General features: G+C 35.1%; 2 protein-coding genes across 6 annotated transcripts in view; one reads left to right on the forward strand and one right to left on the reverse strand.

Annotated features, from left to right (window-relative positions):
- The window catches only part of LOC123306299 (neuropilin and tolloid-like protein 2), a 414,806-nt gene that overhangs the window by 280,874 nt on the left and 113,324 nt on the right, over nucleotides 1-20,608 (reverse strand). Inside the window, exon 2 of one of the 4 annotated variants that reach the window (XM_044888228.1) lies at nucleotides 5,510-5,512. The exons of the other annotated variants lie outside the window; for them this stretch is intronic. The gene's annotated coding sequence lies outside the window, so the exon portion shown is untranslated. The remainder of the gene's footprint in view (nucleotides 1-5,509; nucleotides 5,513-20,608) is intronic. 4 annotated transcript variants of the gene reach the window in all.
- On the forward strand, nucleotides 1,523-13,665 carry LOC123306301 (farnesol dehydrogenase-like). Of its 2 annotated transcripts, none has more exons than XM_044888231.1 (5): nucleotides 1,523-1,679; nucleotides 6,633-6,786; nucleotides 8,913-9,374; nucleotides 13,330-13,473; nucleotides 13,535-13,665. In XM_044888231.1, exons 2-5 carry the CDS (start codon nucleotides 6,679-6,681, stop codon nucleotides 13,574-13,576), a joined length of 756 nt encoding a protein of 251 aa, XP_044744166.1. In that variant the 5' UTR covers nucleotides 1,523-1,679; nucleotides 6,633-6,678; the 3' UTR covers nucleotides 13,577-13,665. The 2 variants fall into 2 exon arrangements, with proteins under 2 accessions (XP_044744166.1, XP_044744167.1); XM_044888232.1 differs by lacking the exon at nucleotides 1,523-1,679 and adding an exon at nucleotides 6,466-6,548.

Here is a 20,608-nt window from a genome sequence, read left to right on the forward strand (position 1 = left end):
AATCTAGCCGATTTCGTAAAGAATTAATTTGACAACATCAAATGACAGTTATGTCACAGGCACTTATCTTTCCATCAAATTCTGTATTCACAAAATTGATACAATAGCTCCGGGATCTAATATGTTCCTAAGTGACGAACCCGGGCGTAAAGTAAATCAGTACGAAAAGTGAATCACTACGAAAAGTACTCGCCTTCGACTTTTCGTTCGGAAATCAGAACTTAAAATATCATTTTTGGTCAGGTCGACGAAAATAGAAATTACGTGTAGAGGGTTATAGTGAAGATAAGAAAATATACATAAACTAAGTAGCAAATTCACCTAAGAAATTGACTAAATTTGACTTTTTATAACTCCGAAACTCCTGATGATGATGCTGATGCTGGATTTCCACCCAGAGATGCAAAGCTTTATTCCTGGCCTGTATGCCACCGGATAATGTTTTTTTTTAGTTTCTTCTTCTGTGCAATGGCCATAAAAATCCCATCAAATTTTACGACGTTCCTTGTTCGTCGAAGGCTTCGAAGGGATGCATTTTTTCTATGAATTTTACATAAATTTAATAGTAGCATAGCATTTTGTTGAGCAATTAAGAATAAGCGTACAATATATATACGAAATTAAACTGATAAAACTTGAAAGTAACATGCTGTTTCTGGCATATTAGCCGGTTAAAGATGGAATTCCCTGATGCAAATGAATATTTTATTGAACTTTAGCCGGTCCTCGAATATGAACAGATACATAGCTATAGAAATAAAGCTATTTCATGCTGTATATTTTATGAAATTCGCCAATTGCAGATTGAGTGTGAACTGCATCAAGGAATAACTGCGTCCAAAAGAGGATACCTATATGTAATTTCATTTGAAATTTTCTAGAGGGTGTCTCTTCATATATCTATGTTAGTTTTCACTCGAAAATCTATGATGAACATAATTAACGTTTATGCATACTAATTGAAAGGATTACTTATTACCTTATCTAGTTATTTGCTTGGAAAGGACAAGAGATTTTTTTTTAAAAGTTTTATATTAATTTTTGAAATGGAAGAAAATTAAATTATTCACATATAATATGCAATTATTGCCTAAAAAGAGGTAATATTGGTTCTCTTCTTTAACTAAAGGTTGAGGATATTATACATCAGGTGTTGAATTAAAAAAAATTAACCTAATGCAGCGGTAGGGAATGGGTACTCTTGAAGAATTGAAGAAATAACAAAATAAGAACGGAATATTTATTGCCTACTCCATTTTATCGAAAACGTTTCATATTTGACCCAATGTTCTTTTACTACTACTAATATTTTCGGATATAGAATCACCTTCAGCATGCTTGACGAATATAAACCGTAGGTACAAATCCTGTATATGTATCGAAATGAAATTCGATTTTTCACAATTCGATATTCTACCCACTGTTAGATTTGAAGCAGTTATGCGTCATGATCGCTCTATAGAATTACCAATTATTAAACCTCAGATTTGCCTTGAAACCGAACTACCATATTATTTGATGAAGGCCAATGTGTTATTCAATCTTAATCTTGCAATGCATACAACGGAAAACACTCGAACTACACTGATAGCACGATAATAGTTTTTGCCGCATAGTTCTTCAGATTAATATCGGTTTAACTGGTGTTGGTTGAAGCTAGAGTCCTGTCATTCTAACAGGTAATTATAACACTCAATTATTTGATTTTGAATATCCGCTTGTTAATTCAAGAAATATGTTTTCCTCGTTTATGTTATAATTTGGATTTTATTTTCGGTTCAAAAAATAATTAGGTAGGTACTTACTGAAAACAGTTTGAATGCAAAATTCCAAAACTTGTCAAATTTATCTTGGTTGATGACAACTAAAACCTCGATTCGAATTCACGCTTTCCTCATACTGGATTATTTGTACATAGTATTCTAGGAAATAAGGTCCTCAAATGAACTATAAATTATTTTTTATAATAAAATATAACAGATTATTTTTTATGTTCTATTCCGCTACTTCAATTAAGCAGCTGTGAAAAATTTTCCATTGCAATAGTTTAAAATAATTTGAAATGAGTTTTCGGTGTAAAAACTTGTATACTAAGAATATAAGAGCCTAGATATATGAAGATTGTGCGCAGCATGCCTTCTACAAATCTTACTTGTTGAAGAGTAAGAGGTTATTCAATTTAAATATTATTTTCATTGTCTCCTTGACTATACTTGCAACTTTGACTAAAATAGACCCTTATTCATCCTTGGTACATAAATAAGTGAATAACTATTAAAGTGCCTTCAATTTTGAACTCATTTTAGTCCTACTATAAAAAGTGCTAAGCACTTAAGATAAGAATCTTTGAAATTGAAGGGCTTCATTGATAAGCGAATTTGCCATAGGCCGATTGGGAATTTTGGTATGTATAGTAGCAAGATATGCATTAAAACTTCTGATTGCGAATACACATCTCGAAAAACGGATCAAGAGAACTCAATCAGAATATTTTCTTCAAAATACCTTAGAATTAAGGACACTGTATTTGGATGGAGAATGCACAGATTCAATTTTCTCAAAAACATTATAGATCTGACGATTTACATTCACATTGCGTACATTATTCCATAAGGAACGCAGTTTATATTTCCTTGTTGATTTGTTCCTGGATCATAAAGTTGCATCAACTTACAAAATATTGAAAATTTTGTTTCTCCAAAACACGATTTTGAATTTTGGTTGGACGATTGGATGAAATGAGAGCGTAATAGCTTGGTGATTCGAAATCCGAAATTTTTCCAAGAATAACTTCAATGACTATCTTCAAATTGGTGTTATGAAATCATCACTTGAGATGAAGGTTTCTATTCAATAACAACGCAGGAAGTATTTATGCGTTTTAACCTTGCCATCCATTCCTAATAGGTATCTCCATAATGATAGATTTTTTCACTCTGAATTTTGATGAGGTTTTGCCTTCATCTCCGTAGCATATTGATCAAATTATACAGGGTCGTGCAAAGTCTGGAACAAAGTTAATATTTCTTCAACCAATAATAAAAAAAACGCTATTACTCGTCAATTGATTTTTAATAATCCTCATTGTCTTCTATAAAATTGGGAATTTTTCTTCAATCTCAGTCGTTTTTCAAAAAGAAACATATACCACGTGAAAAGTCTCTTGAAAAAAATTAAACTAATATTTTCTCAATTAATATCCTGAATTGAGACGCTGAAATATTATAAATGAGTCCGATTGAACTTACTTTTTGGCAATAAAATTCTGAACTGAATTAAAATTTAATTGACAGTTTCTATCAGCGTTTTCCTTTAATCGGTTGAAGAAATATTTATTTAATTTCAGGGCTATGCCTGAATTATATGTATATATGTATATGGATGCCCTTAGAAGTCACTTTTGAATTAATTGGTGATAAGCAACTTCCAAGCCATACTACAAAACTAGGCTGAATGGACTTGGTTCACTTCAGCTCTGAATCCCTCATATCAATACTTGAAATTCGTTCAGAGACTCGATTACTTACTTAATGCCATCATAACCAGTTTTTCACCGTCCGAAAAACCGAAATTTTTCGCCCCATCGGAAATAGAATTGCAAACCTTTCAAAATGATAGAACGCTCGACCCCTATATATGGCCATTTAAGATTTTTGAGGGATTCCATCCCGCTCAGGTGGATGATCGTACACCTACGATCTTCCAAACTTTTCACGTATTTTGACAGCACTGTTTTATGCGGGTCATCCGGTAAAACCAATCAAATAGTAATGAAAGAACACGAAATCGAACACGTCAAGCTAATTAAAATATCGAACAAATGTTCATATTGATGAATAATATCATCCGGGCTTCAACATCATAACTGCTCCAACTCCCTGTCCCATTTGTGACGGTTTTCCCGCCAGAGAACACGAAAAACGAAATGTGTTTTCGGGATCAGAAACCCCGACCGAGGTGGAATAATTGAATATCCAGCAGATCGCGGCATACGAATCGTGAATTTGGGAGCAATGAATAGATAAATGGGAATTGGATCCTGCCGATTTGCATGAAATACATCTCTACATGTGTGATACTTGCCGAACATAACATCGATTTGTGACGAACGGATGTAAATTGAAATCTGCATATATTTATACTTCAGAAGCAAAATGGAGATGTGTCCATTCAGTACACTATTCAATGAAAATAAATTGAGTCGTAGTGAGCCCGGACATAGACACAGACAAATTCACCTCTCCAAGCCCATTCTCCTGGAGTTAAATATCTCGGAATAACTCCAGATAGCAAGCTTCAATAAACGTGACACCAAACATCACTTATGGGGCAATAGTCTGGCAAGCTAAAGCAAGTCAGAACATTAAGAGGAAAACCGTCGTTAAACATCAGTAAAGTTACTAGAACGTGCCGTAGTAGTACACCGGAAATCATTCAGATCTCACACCACTTCATATTGTGACAGACAGATTGGCCCATGAGGCCATATGGCATTAACAATATACAGAGAAGATACGGGTGAAGGCGGAATTGGGAATCAGACAGCCTGGTCCTCTCTGACCAAGAACATCTCTTAGCGCATCTTCATAGTGATGAGATGATGAACTGACTAGGAATGAAGATTAGGTATGGAAACCTACACCCAACCTATCGAAAAAAAAAACCCTTAAATGGTACAAAAATGGTTCTTCAATCCTGAAACGGATGAGATGGGCTGTTTAGAGTTGGCACTAGATGCTCAATATTTATGCAATCTAAAGATGTATGGATCCTAGAAAGGAATTGTTAGCAATGTGACATAGCGATACATGCAGGCAGTCAGGCTGCATTAAAAGCACTAAGCTCGCATGTCATCAATTGAGAGATAGTTTGATAGTGCCGAAGAGAACTAAACAAACAACAACAAACAAACAACAAATAAAATAAGTCTGTTTAGTCTGGGTTCCTGTTAACTCGAGGAGACCATGCACCGAAAAAAATCCGAACTACGTCATTGGTCCGGAACCTTTTTATGGTTTAGGATCATGTATCTAAACGAGATTAAGGAGAAGTACAAAACCGCAAGAGAAAAACTTCCCCCTCAGGAAGCACCTATTGGAAAAAAGGTCTATCAGAAATTGACGAGTGCCAAGAACCAAACAGGGCTCTGGAACCGGAGTCTACAGTCGTAGATCGCTGGTAGAACTCAGTGTTAGTCTGGGCAGGTCAGTAATCTTCATCATTGACCTATGCGCCAACCTTCTGCTTGACATGGGTTGGATGGGTAGGTCAATAAAAATCCTAACGGATAGTCAAGCTGCCATCAAATCTCTCGCAGCTTACAAATGCAATTCAGCACAGGTACTCGAATGCAGATCTAACATCTCCAAATTGGGAAGTCACAACAGACTGCAACTTATTTGGGTACCTGGACGCTCAGGCTTCAGAGACAACGAATTATTGAATGCTCTAGCCAGTCTAGCCAGTCTAGCCAGAAAATGCGCAACCTCAGCGCTAATTGGCCCGGAACCAACTATAGGAATTTCTAATTCCTTAGTCAGGGACAGAACAATAGCTGGATAAAGCAGAGGGTCTTGGAATACTGACGCAACTGTCCTGGATTGCATCACTCGCATAGGGCCATTTCAGTGGGATTTTATAGAATCAATCTTAGATCTATAACGGCGGTCTTCACGGGACATTGCAGGATCAGAGCTCAATTACACAAAGTTAGCATCGTCAATGAATAACTCTGCAGGCTCTGCCTAGAGTAGGAGGAAACGGTTGAGCACATCCTTTGTGACTGCCCGGCGGCAGACACAGACTTGGAGTCTTTGGTTCTCCCAAGCTAAATCTAGAGGGACTCGTGAATTACTCCCCCTCTGTCATCATCTGTCCATCATCATGAGAGGTTTAGCTCTATGAGCTCGTTTGTATGCTACAACCGACCGGCTTTGGTCGTGGTAGAAGGTTTGGTTGGTCCGACCACAGCATCAGTCATCTGTAGTAGTCAAACTAAAATCTATGTTTGAAAAAAATATAGGTGTTCTGAAAGATTTAAAATAGTTGGCTAATTTCTTCAGCCTTGAACATGCCTCTTGGTGGATTGCAAGGCTAGTTTTATGATTCTGACAGTTTACTACGGCAGAATTTTGAATACTTCATTCTTGGACATTGTGAATATTCAATATATTCAATGAAAATTAAACAATGCATTTGTGTAACACTTTGAAGCACTGAATTTGTGGTAATTTTAATAAGAAAAAGGTTGTCCATTTAAAGTAAAGACTTTAAGATCCGATTTAACAAATGAAAACGAATCACTCACTGGATAAAACTGCTTTCGATAGTTGACAAAATTTTTAATGGTTCCTATTGTAATGAGTGCAATTGAAAGTTATTATTAACGAATAACAATTATCATGAACTCAAAACAGATAATAACCACAAGATAACGGCACGTTTCATTATAATAGCAATGAAAAATTTTCACTCCTGATACCGAATATAGTAGCTATTCAGTTTCAATAGTCACTTGGGAACCAGCCAATCGTGTAATTTATCGGCTGGTATGTATGATAATTTAGACATCTTTTGAATGATTCATGAGACCCAAGCTATATTCATCTCCTGATTCGAAATTATGATTGCAGCTTACATCCCGTATACTGATACTTTGGATATTTTTCTGAGTTCAACATGGTACTATCAATGGAGAGAAGGAGAGGCAAAGTTGCAGTGGTAACTGGTGCCAGCGCAGGAATAGGCGCCAAAATTATCGAAATGATGGTCAAGAATGGCATGATTGTAAGTGAATTTCATCCACGATTAAATTTGATTCACTGATTTCAATAACGTTAATAAAACTGTAAAAACTAATGGGATGAATGAAAAAAAACCTTTTAGGTTCAAAATGCACTCCTTTTTTTCGGGAAGCTATCTATGCTTAACTTCCACTCATGTTTGAGCCTTTTAATTTTCAAATTACGCGTTTTTTTTTAGATAAATAAAACACATAATTTGCCATCGTTTTCAAAAACTTTTTATTGGTTGTAATTGAAGTGTCAGTTATGACATTTATGTACGAAAAATAATATCTGCCGAATGGCCTTCTCTTGCAGCACTACAGACGTTTAAATTTTCAATGAAATTTTGACATAATTAAGGCTCTAACTCACTGATGACACGAATAATTTCATTCTTTACTTCAGGAAGCGATTGTCGATTATTCTTATAGACCTGGCTTCTCACTTAAACCCAAAGAAAATAGTCCAACGATGTGAAATCACATGATCTTGGTGGCCAATTGACATCAGCGTTTCTGGAGATTATTCGTCCCGAAAATTATTGTTTCAATAAATCAATTGAGTCATTTGCAAAGTGAGGTGTGGCGCCATCCTGTTGAATCCAAATGTCCTCTTTATCAATATTTATTAATTCAGGCCTCAAAAATTCGATTATCACCGAACCGGTCTCTTGAAATTTGTTAATAATTCCACCAACAGTGCTTTTAGATGGACGATTATGTAAACCATAAAATTCACGTAATTTTCTAAAAACACTTTTCACAGAACGCTGATTTTTATGAAATAATTTAACAATCTGAACGCGTTGTTGTATCGTGTACAAAGCCATTTTGATAAATGTCGTTTATCATACTTTTTAAATGTCAAAATACCCAGACAAATTCGGTGCGCCATCTATATTTCATTTATTCTTAAAAAAAACGCGCAATTTGAAACATCCTTTATATTGAAACACCGTTCAGCAGATATTAGTAATTGAATTTTTTACATTAATTGTCACCACCATCCCACATCACATGAATATCAAATATCACGCAATTTCAGAAACATAATCTTTGAGCATTCTCTATATTTTAATAAGATATGATTTCAGCTTATTTTACAATCATACTCGTGGGAAATGAGTTTCATTTAGTTCTTACCAAACGATATTCACTTTCTTCTTATTACACAAGAAATTATTGTCCAATTCAACTCAATAATTAAACTGTATGATTTTTGCTATATGAGTTCTTTACCACTACACTGGAAGATCTCTTGCAAAATATCTAGGAAAAAGGGAAAATAATATTAATAATTAATAGCACATCTGCCCAATAATCTCAATCAGTTTCCTAATTTCTACGAAAAAATTACAAAATAGCTTTTCCGATGCCATCTTTGAGGAGCTTGTTATGATAATGAATGGATAGAAACTTATAAGACATTTATTGACGTCCAGTTTCTTAATCAAATTTACGGCCGGTTTCATAATTAAACCCAAGGTCCCTTTGATTTTAAAGCCTCCTTTCACCCTACTCAAAATGACAGTGAAGGAAGCTTCAAGCTTAAAGTGACTTTAAATTTGATTATGAAACTGGACGTAAAAGTCACTTTAAGCTCAAAGCTTCCTTTACTGTAATTTTCAGTCGGGTTAAAGGAAGCTTTAAAACTAAATGGACTTTAGGTTTGATTATGAAACCAGCCGTAACTGTCCTCTATATTATGACAACTATCAATGTCATAGTAACTAGATGTAACTTATATTACAACAAAGCTTATCCAACACTCTGTATTGTTTTACGTAAAGATCCTCTTGCAGTGGTAGAAATTCACTTGAAATTATCCGCTAAAATATGGAGAAATTTGTTTGTACAAAGTATGAATGTATGTGAACACAATTTTTATGCATCAGTGATTTTACCCAGAGGTGATTGGAAGGGATGTAGCTTTCATTGTTACGTTTTGTGCTGATGCAGAGATTCTGCGTTGTCCTCTTACACTGAACTGTATGCTTCAAAATATTGAAGAGTCGAACAAAATATTTGTGCACCCTACTTTTCATTCCACAAAATATTGTATGCAACGTTTTGCCAGTGTAGGAGGGCCAAACACTCCGCAGTTTCAAACCATTTTCATTTATTTCAGGTAATCGGCATTGCTCGAAGAAGTGAATTGGTCGAGAAACACGCAGAAAAACTTGCGAATCAACCAGGAAAACTTCATGCAATGAAAGTGGACATGACAGACGATGGCGCGATCGTGAAAGCCTTCGAAGAAATCGAGAGGAAGTTCGATCCTATCCATGTACTCGTCAATAACGCAGGCATTTTTCCTACCGGCAGTCTTCTGAACGGAACCACTGAATTTTGGAGGAAAGTAATTGACACTAACGTCTTGGCACTTTGCACCGCCACCAGAGAGGCTATCAGAATCATGAAAAAGAACGGAGTTGATGGAGACATCATAAATATCAACAGTATTGCGGGACACAAAGTGCCTCTACTTCCATTTCTGAACATTTATCCAGCTAGCAAATTCGCAGTCACTGCTATCTGCGAGTCGCTTAGGCAGGAGCTGGTGGAGGAGGGAAGCAAAATTCGAGTTACGGTGAGAATCACATCGACGATTATCCATTCACTAATTTCAGACTACTTTTTTGAGTATTCGGATTGTTGTATTTACTCATAGTCACAATTGTCGCCCATTTTTCAACTCAAGTACACATGAATTTTCAATGGTATGTATGCAATACAAAATTCATCAACTTTTGATGCCATTTTTCAATCCCAACTTGTTTCATCCTAATCAGAAACCGTCAAAAGATTCATCGAACGATTAGAGTTCTATCTACCAAATGTGCCAACTTATGACTAAAGGCAGTCGTCCATATAATGAAGATCTTCGTTTAACTCTCGAGCATTACGAAGAATTCTCATCTAATGGAGCAGGTTCTGTAAAAACCAAGACCTAGGAAGAGGTGTCACAAGATCACTATCGAAATTCTTTAGACACTGGAGTTTGATAGTGTCTTTATTGGCAAAACAAATAATAATTTACGATACGCGGATGAAACCCTCCTACGAACAAGCGAACAAAGAATTCCTGAATTAACTTAAATAGATAATATGATGTAGATTTCAACCAGAAGAAAACAAATTTCATTACTGTGGGTAGAGATTGACATCCCCGTAGGCCTTGAAAGTCCAGACGCAGCTTAATATCTGGTCATAAAAGATCTTCAATAATTTCTGTAGTTTCATTCACAGAAGTCGAGTAAATAAATATAACCTAGAAGGTACTTGAAAAGAAGAAATATTCGAATTCTGAACATATTAATCAGCATTCAAAATTGGTACAATTATATTTCCAATTTGTTCCATTGAATTAAGGACATAAACAGCAGCAAAAATCCAATTATCTTAGGTCAGTACATAGATTCATATATAATAGGTCTATATAGATAAGTGTTTATTCTCAATACCAACCTGAAATTAGCAACACAAAATCTCAACTTATGGGCTATTATCAACTTAAATTTCGATTTTCTATAGCCCACCGAGATGTCAATCATTCTTGAATGGACTTAAGATGTCTAAAACTCTGGTGTATTCACTGATTCGATTTTGTTTTTAATTTCGTGGGGATATGGGATCAGTTTCGTTTCTCCCACTGTAGGTAGCGCTGTTTGGAATTTGACAGAGCATTGTCAATTGATATTTGAAAATAATTTGAATACTTCCTTCGACTCACGAATATGTTCTATTTATAAACGATTATTGGTGTGTGAAAATGTATATTATAGTTTCGAGAAAGGGATGTAGAACATTCATTTATTCAACATGTCGTTCAGTTTTCTGTATGGACAATCAAGAACTACAGCTAAGAATTCGGTGTCGTTGGAATTTGAAGCAGAACCAAATGAGATGAACGAACATTCGGGACCGATATAGCTAAGTTTTATGGAAACTTCAACAATGTTTCAAAGAAACTGTATTGGAAATACGTAATGTGAATTGTGAGCATGTATTGAGAATCAGAAATACATAAATCTATTCGAGTCCGTTACTTAAAATATTCTTCCTGAGTAGATATAGTGAAAATTCCCTTTCCGTCAACTGAATATATTGGATATTTGACCAATCAACTGTGTTTTATTGATATCATATTGAATTATCCCCCTCACGAATTCAATTTGTCAAACGGAAATTATCTCGAAGAAAATTAGTAAATACTCCTTCGGACCCTTATTCGATAGTGTTGAAAATATTGAAGGATTTGTTTTTACAAAGAAAATTAAAGGGTAAATCACAAATAATCCTTAACAGCTGACAAAATGGGCCAGTTCATATTTTGAACTCGTTGATCGATATTCGATATATGAACGCAAAACAAAATAAAACGAGAGATCATTTGACTTCCTTTGGTAGAACAAGGATAGAACGAAACAAATGACATGGTGGCGCCGCCACGAAACTGATCCCATATCCCCGATTTTCTGAAATGTTGATGCTTGCAAAAAGTGACAAGTGCACACACCAGTGTTTTAGACATCTTAAATGGACTATACCTAGGTGTACTACTGACAAACATGCATACAGAAGATGAAAAGCAGAATAGAAATGTCTTTGAAAAACCTGGAAAGATTAAAAGATTTTTTACACTAAACGCCAAAAACGAAATAGTTCAAACTAATAATAGTTTGAACTTTAGTTTGGAAAATATAAATTTTCCATACCCTTTTCTAGAGTAGAATCGGGGACCATGAAAGCACCAGACCGAAGGAAAAAGGAAAATAGATCTTCCATTGCTGAAAAAGAGTACATCGAGTTTCATGAACTACAACAGTAAGTCCATCCTGAAGTCAAACAACCGCTGTGTATAACTGAATAACCGAAATAATGAATACCAAGATACTAAAATACTTTGGTTAGGTTACAAGAAGCAATAAAGATAAAGATAACTTAAGGCGATTACTGGTGAAAGGGTAAAGTGAAAGGGACTACGCCAAGAAGACGTTCTCAAGAAGATTGCCCAACCAAATAAAAGAATACACCAAAACAATAATTGACTATAATATGTAATGCTGCTGGCAGTGCTATGAAGGTGGAGAGACGTGATAAAAAGGCAACATAACTAACCTCAAATTGTCTATGCGATCACTACACTACTACCAATTAAGAAGGCAAACCTGTTTCCTTTTTAGGTCTTAGTTGTTAGGAAACCTGCTCAAACTCACCATAAATGTAGATAATTCTTAATGAAATCAGTCCAAAACACCTTCAATCAAAAATTCAAAAGGCTTATGTTCAACCAGCTGAAATACATGGACCAATCAGCCGGCCTGGAACGTGAACAGTCCTTGTGATTTTTCTGTAGGTATATATCATTGAAAATTCATGGGTATGAATCAGGAGAACGCGGACAGTTGTAACCATTGCATTTATGAAAAATAACTGAATTCGGTCAAGAAGGAGGTAATGAAAAAAAACTGTTTATTGCTAACCTACTGCTCGTTCTTTCATTTCTTTATAAAATGGGAGGTGTGATTAATCCTCATTATGTTGTCATGACTCGTATTCAGCGCAGATCAAATCTCCAACAAGCTTCATTAGGTGCGATCCTCTCAATCCTTGTTTTGTTTTTGGATACATTTCCTGCCTCATATGAAATTTTTGCTGTTTCATCCGTTCACTTTATTTTTTCCAAGGTGAAAAACAAAACCATGATTTTTTTTTAAGCTGTTTGTTGAATAGTTGTCATCATTCACTGATTTTCGGTAAAAATCTGATCATTATGTAACAAATTAATGATAATGAGGTTCGAAATCATTAAAAAACCAAGTTCGTTGAAAACAGAATAACCTTCTGTGGATCCTACCTCGCCCGCAACTCAGGACATAATATACTTAGTGATAAAAGAAATATGTCAACCAATGATATAAATAAGTCTTCTTGAGTGATTATAACATCGAAGTGGGTGTAGATGAGATGCAACTGTGAAATGAAAAATTATTTTCTAAAGCTCACCAAAAAAATAAGTCTATATTGTTCTCAAAAAATTCTTCGAAGTTGTAACCAACAGTCTTGCCAGACGTGAAAATAAAATATGTAGCCATTATATCTCTTATTCGACTACGAGTAACTTCACAAGCATCTCCAATATTTCAATCTTAATTTTTCTGCACATCACTTCGCTGTCACGACCCAAAAAATTCCAGCCATTTTTTTGGCGTATACTTTCCGGGATTCTCTCAAACAAACGGCTGCATTTTACTAGCACTCACCCCTTACTCGAAATTTCACTGCATCGCATTTGCCTTCGAATATAATAGCTATGACAACTCTGATGTATTACATGGGCCGTTTGTTTTTAAATTATTCATTCTGATAAGATCTATTGTTCTTTGGCGATAACTGTGCCTCTCGCACTTCGGCCTTTTGGAAATCCTGCTTTACAATCACCCACCACTGCATTATTACTGAATGTCTTTGGGGCACGAAACCATAGTTAAACCTACTTACTATAAATATCATTTTATATTTATAGTTATCTCTTGTTTCAGAGTATCAGTCCAGGAGCCGTAGGAACAGAAGGGTTTGAGGTTATGAAAAATGATGTTGAAAAAATGGAAAGTATTCCATCTCTAGATCCTGAAGATGTAGCTGATTCGATAGAATATGTTCTATCTACACCACCCCACGTTCAGGTAAATTTCATAGTTAACGAGCATTATATTACTTATCAACTTTACCACATCGGTGTTTCAGGTGTATGAACTGACAATTAAGCCCGTTGGAGAAAAATTTTGAACCCATCATAAGTGATCAACTGGTACCAGAAAATATGAATATAAATATCTATGTAAAAAACAAGGGCAATAAAAAAATCATAAGCAATTCATATACCTACATACTTTATTTGCACTAGAAAATGAAAAAACAAAAAATATTCATCTCGTAAACTATCCGTCAGATAAGGCTGATTTTTTTTCATTTCACATCCACGCATGTAATAGTTCTCAACTCGATCCGATCGGAACTGTACCTACTATAGCAATTCCAATTCCCCAAATTAGGAAATTTTTTTCGTAAAGACAAGGAATGTAGAGTTCAGCGAATGGCTGATTTCAAAAACACTTCGATTATTCAAAACATATGGTTCAGTTTGATTTGTCAAAAAAATAATGAATTTATTGGATTTTCATAATAATCTAACTACAGGTAGCCTACCAAAAAAGTTCCGTTGTTAAACACACTGTGTTCCAGAAAAAATATCACCCTGCAAGTTTATAATGGAAATTAGCATGGCATATGTTAACTCTGAATTGTAATATCCATGTTGAATTAAAATTGTTATTACTGGATCAATACTATTCGATTTCTTGCGTAGTCTTCAGATTTTGAAGTTGTTGTTAGCCTACTGTTTATACTCTTTATAGAGGGTGCGGTTGCCTCTAATCGGTGACCTCCATTTCTGTGGTTTTATTTCGACTGACACTCTTGATTAAGCTGGATTGATGAGTAAATATTGTAGGTGGTAGTTTGAGTAGTATTGTAGAGTTCTTTTAAGGAGCTGGCAGGCTGTTTTTTCTGTTTCTGAGTGTTTTGTTATATTCATAATTTTCTTGATCCTCTTCATCCTTGATACATGTCTTTGGTGAGTTAGTTGATAGTTTTTAGTGAATTCTATCCATGTAAAGATTCCTTTTAATGAATTGTAGGCCTGAAGAAGCGGAGGGACACCTTTGCGAAACGTCGCCACGAATGAAAATAAACGTTATCATCTATTTTCTTTGTCCTATTTCCTGCCCCTTTTTTGTCGTTTTTATTTTTGAAATGTTCATGTCAAGAAGGAAAGTGAAAATCAATGATTTCAATGGAGATTTCATTCTAGCAAGTAGCTATGACCGTCTTTGTGATCATTCCGAATAGAGAACATTTTTCTGAAATCTTGATAATATGATAATTCCTCATGCAAGCAATTTCAAGAAGACTAGTTGATAAATATACTTTAATATACTGCCGTTACAGTTGGAAAAGACCGAAACTTCAAAGACATTTCAGCTTTTATCGTCACTGAAAATGAAATGAATTCCACGAAAATATATTTCGTAGTTCTCCGTATAATTTTGGGTAAAATTGAAGAAGAATGAACCTGCATATTATACATAATAAGTAGTGTATCTACAGAGTTTATCGTCAATATTTCAAAAGATATAGATATTATCATTTCGATTTTCCATGTGGGATATTATGTGCGTATCACTTGAACATTTTGATCTAATGAATTTATTATTAAACAATTCATCAAGTTCTCTATAATGTCATGTATTATCCTCATTACAGTATTGGACCATTTAACATGAAAACTAAAAAATTCCCTCCTGGGGCTCATGTATAGGTATAATGCTAGTTATTATTATAAGGGAATTCCACAGCTGTTTCTGATATTCAGATTCTGGAAACTCCGCTATTAGTATTTTCAATACAGAACATTTCCAAATATATTTCCAAGGGAGAAGAATCAGTTATGGCTCAGTCGATGAAAAAATGGATGGGAAAATTGGCTGTAGTTACTGGTGCGAGCTCGGGAATTGGATCGAAAATTGTGGAAATTCTTGTGAAAAATGGAATGGTGGTGAGCAAGAAGATTCATTATCTTACTGTGAAAGTCTCTGTGTTCTCATCAGCCCTAATTCTCTTATAAAAATAACAGGGGACTCAAATAGGTACTTGTACAGGTGTTTCAAACAACAAGAAGCGCGTGTGAAGGTAATACGAAAATTTTTCTGCCAACAGAAAAAGCGTCGAAGTGAACCATAAAAAATATCTAAATCATTAGGACAATGGCCTATTTTCCTAAATTTCAAAAAATATGTCATTCAAATCCTTATAACTCATATTTATCGAAATATATTTTTCGAATTTTAACATATTGCATTTTGTATGTATTCACTTACGAAAATTCTCATTTCGGAAGTGCTCTCTACATTCTACGTCATTTTCACAATCCGGCAACGCCCATCAAGTTAATAAAGGTCATTAGAGTTTTCTGATCTAACTCAAGTTTGGTGATCACATTTGACAAGAAAAACAAACAATGACACAAAATGTCATCGGTTTTAAGAAGGTATAGACCATAGACATATAGACATGGACTGTGCCTTCCCTTTCTATCTGTGCATGAAATACGGTCAAAAAAAGTGACAGAGAGAAACTGAACATCGGGAATGCAGTTGTCTTTTTCTAGAATTTTGATTGGTCCACACTGACCTCTATGTGAACAAAAAAGAGACAGGTAAATGCCCGACGATCATTTCTCTCTTTCTATAAAAAAGCCAATTTCATGCTGACATTGCTCAGTCCATGTCTCTATGTCTATGGTATAGACACAGATTACAGAAACAATTTTTTGTAATCTGTGAATATAGAAATCTATATCTTCTTGATCAGTTCCACTGTTGTCGAATTAACAAAAATTACTAGACTCTAGTAGTAGTAGCATTCTACGTCACAAGCTTTTACATATTCGAATATTTATTACCAAGTTTTGAAGTGTGCATTTCTGAAATTTCTGAATTTCACGTGTTGGATAACTAAGGAAAAGGGTTTTCATATAAATGACCTTAAATTTGATTTTGAGTTTCAGGAAACTTGACCATTATTGATTGATTATTGACATTCCTTGAGCACTCAAGCCAATTCAAAACTTTTCGAATATCGTGATTCCAATTCCTAATATATCTAGTGTGTCGAATCTTCTAGTCGAATCCATATATGAAAAAACAGGGGGTCCCCAAAAATCTCGTCCCAATTACTAATTATCGAGTGATGAAATTTAATTTGACTTATTTCTACCAAAAGATGTGGATACACTGCAAAGCACTTTTTCAGCTTCGAAAAACACGAAAATATCCTACCGTGATGCATTTTATTATTCCTGATCAGTTTATTTATGGATAATAATGGATCGGTTAGATTTAGAACTTAGTGTGTATCTGAATAATGATTTTCAGGTGGTGGGTATATCAAGAAGAGTGGGCTTGATGAAGGAACACTCCGAGCAATTGAGAAATGAGCCAGGAAAATTATATCCCATGAAAGTTGACTTAACCAATGACGACGAACTTGTCGCAGCATTTTGTGAAATCGAAACAAAATACGGAGCAATATACGTACTAATCAATAATGCCGGTATTTTTCCCAAAGATACTCTCATGGACGGAGATATAGCAGTGTGGAGGAAGATCATAGATACCAATTTGTTAGCCCTCTGCATCGCCACCAGAGAGGCTATAAGAATAATGAAAAAAAATAACATCAACGGTCAAATTATACATATCAATAGTATTGCGGGACATTACTGTCCCCCGTTTCCGAATTTGAATTTGTATCCAGCCAGCAAACACGGTGTTACTGCCGTTACAGAGACATTGAGGCAGGAACTGGTGGCAGCAGGCAGCAAGATCAAAGTTACTGTGAGTTTAAACGTGTAGGGTGGATGAAAAGCAAAACTAATAATTGGTGGAATAGAAAAAAGTCCGAGATTTGCTAAATTAATCAAAAAAATGCATGATCTCCCCCTAATCTACGTCATGACTTTGTCGAGTTTTATTTTCTATGAAAGAAACTGCCAAAATTCACTTTTTTTATTTCAATTTTATTTCATTCTCAAAAGTTCTGCTAATTTCCCTTGAAAATAGAAATAAGCAGAATAAAATAGAAGTACGGAAAATTAATAGAAACAAATGCAAATCCAACAATAAAAAAATTTTTCCCCTAACGTTTTGTCCCCAATTTGTTAAGATCAAATTGCTCGACCACTACACAAAATGAGTGATAGATACAAAATTATTATTACGTACACCATGATTGTTGTTCTGAAAAATAACTGCAGAAACTATTTCAGAACCAGTTTGGAAAATTAAGAATGACCATTTTACGATAATTTAAATTATAAGTAAAATGGAAAATCTTCAAATAGAATGTTGGTAAAGTCTAAAGTCTTCAGAAGGTCATTTAATATGATAATGTTAATGTTTTCAGAGTATTAGTCCGGGATTCGTTTGGACTGAAGCAGTAGAAAACTTACTTCCCGAAGGTCCAGGAGATGCAAGCTTTCTTCAACCTGAAGACATAGCCGATGCTATATTCTACGTTCTTTCTACACCAGCTAGAGTGAATGTGAGTTTTTGTTTTCTACAATGAGGAGAGATATTTGTTTTTCGTTATTCTTTTATTGCTCTTTTTATTAATGCACAAACTAACCTCTAAATAGTTTTATAAGTAAGAAAAACTTTTCATTTCATTTAATAACCCATCAAATAAAATGGGATGTCAAAAAACAATACAAAAAATTTCCACTTCTAAATAAGTTACATTCAAAGTGTTGAAATTGTATCTGTAATATTCATTTGAATTATTTTTCAGGTGAAAGAACTGACTATAAAACCTGTTGGTGAACGTTTGTGAATCTTATAACTGATAACGCCGCACCTACTTAGCACGTATACATAGATAGGTTCATATTATAACTGAATAGCATTCTTTGTGAGATTCACTATTCAGCCTAAATTGAACAAGTCATAAATAAAGTACACATGATTTCATGAGTATTACTGATGTCTCATTTTTTCTTCGTTAAAAAGATACGCTGGCAACCAAATGGAAACCACAAAACATATTGAATACGTCAAAAAAGCGAAATATTTATGAATACGAAATGATAAAGAATTTTAGATATCAAGTCATCAAGGTACTCTTCAACGCGAAGTAATATTTCAATATCAAGAAATCAACAGAATTCTTCAAAGGATGTGCTTGCATCACTAGAGCTATGAGAACTCACCCAACTATAGACTGGGTATCATTACAGATCTCATACCTCTCCATCATGTGATAGAAAGATTAACCCATGAGAACATTCTACGAACATCCAGGGGAGTTACCAGAAATGGGAGAATTAGCAATAAACATCTATCAGTGAATCTTCCCAATGACGACCAGCATCAAGAAAACATTCACAACGCTGCTAGGTAAAGAGAAGACTGGAAAAGAGAAACCAACCGCCAAACTCCCGAAGAAAGTACCATTTAATGGTATGGAGATCGTCGAAAACCACGACATGGACTGGCGAAGGATTGTCTTCAAGACTGGCACCAGATGCTCGCTGTCGTTAGACCACTGACCAAGCGTCTTTCTGGCAGAAATATTGCCCTGGATAGAAACCATCAGAAACTGGAGATAGCCCCATATTCTGACAGACTGGGATCAAGCCCTGAGCTCCCATATCATCGATTCTAAGATTGTTTGGGAGTGCCGAAGAAAACTCAACGAAATAAGCAAGAATAAAAAGCTTATGCAGAGGCCAATACACTTGACAGGAAAGGATTATGAACTCCAGATCAAACGGTGACACAAGACAACACCAAAAATAACTTGGACGAGAAACTTTTAATAGTGAGGAAGAAACTGTAGACGTCATAGCGACTAGAATCTACAACAGTGAAGTGATATTGCATTGTCAGACTTCTTCAAAAGCCTAGCTGATTTTCATCTGTTATATGCTGTGGAAATGAAATATGCATAGCCTGTGAAATCATGAGACAAAATTGAACAGCTAGCAATTCACCTATCCCAGCAAAACATTACAGAGGTTTTTGGGAAATCATGTTTATATGTAATACTTCTGGAAAATTTTAAGTTTCATTATTACACACCTCAAATACAACTTTCTCATTCGCGAAATATATTCATATTATCTTTCGAATTGTAAGTTATTGGCGATAATCGGTATAACACCTTTTAGTCTGGTTATATACATAATTTCGGACGAGAACTCCCATTCACAACACCTTCAATGCCTCATTTACAGCAGACGTGTCGTCCTCATAATGTTTTTCGCCGAAATACTCACTCGTCGTGTGGTATCGCCCCATTAGACCCTCCGGAATAGCATGCTCGGCAGCTGCTCAGGCCTTAAAGTACATAATGGATATAACGCACTGGATTTCGAAAGGCAATGTATCCTAATGACACTCTAATTGGCCTTCACATCCTCAGGTGGCAACAAGCTCACCTTTTCCCATCTAAGTACAGACATAACAGATTCAAAAAATCCATCCCTGGGGAAACTTGCAAATATCTGGCCCCCCCATCTGTACATGGCTGCTAGCTCGATGAGAACTAGTTGTTTGTATGTTTAGATGGAAGATGGAAGCAAGTGCTTGTGTTCTGCTAGAGAATTCCTAGTCAATTTCAAGAAATCGCTATTTCCATCGAGATATTACCATAATGAAAGCTAGGCTTCCTCGAGTCTTTTGTTTCGCGTTTTTATTATCAACAAGCTTATTGCCTGACTCTGATGTCACGGCCAATTCTCGTAACCAAATAACTGAAGTACTTTTTGTCTGTTGAACTCATGTCCGAAATCAATTATTGAGGGTGAGACAATACTGAACAAACCTACTGCTAATTATTCCTTCCTTCATGAAATGGTACTATAATATATTATGTATATGGGTATTATTTGTGGATATTTGTTCATTTTTTTACTTCTTCAATTGTTCGGTTTCGCTTAGGGTAGTTTTCAATGGGTGAGTCAAACTTGTCTGGACTTTTTTTATTACCTGTGTAACTAACATTATAAGATGATACTTATGTATCAAAATATTATCATTTACAGCTTTTCGTTTAAAAAAAGTATTCTTGATATACAAGGTTATTCACAGCAATGGCCTATTAGACGTTTATAGAAAACTTATCACAATTTTGCGCTGAAAATTTGCATGATGGGGTCCCCGATAATGAACTTTCCTCTGAATTATTTTCAGACCTACTACT

This window comes from Coccinella septempunctata, chromosome 2 (genome assembly GCF_907165205.1).
Source record: "Coccinella septempunctata chromosome 2, icCocSept1.1, whole genome shotgun sequence".
Taxonomy (NCBI): Eukaryota; Metazoa; Arthropoda; class Insecta; order Coleoptera; family Coccinellidae; genus Coccinella; species Coccinella septempunctata.

Bases quoted from the DNA above. Each gene is read 5' to 3' on its own strand.
- LOC123306301 (XM_044888231.1), top strand. From the start codon at position 6,679: ATGGTACTATCAATGGAGAGAAGGAGAGGCAAAGTTGCAGTGGTAACT. The intron at 6,787-8,912 runs GTAAGTGAATTT...CATTTATTTCAG, and splicing joins TGGTCAAGAATGGCATGATT to GTAATCGGCATTGCTCGAAG. The intron at 13,474-13,534 runs GTAAATTTCATA...TCGGTGTTTCAG, and splicing joins CTACACCACCCCACGTTCAG to GTGTATGAACTGACAATTAA.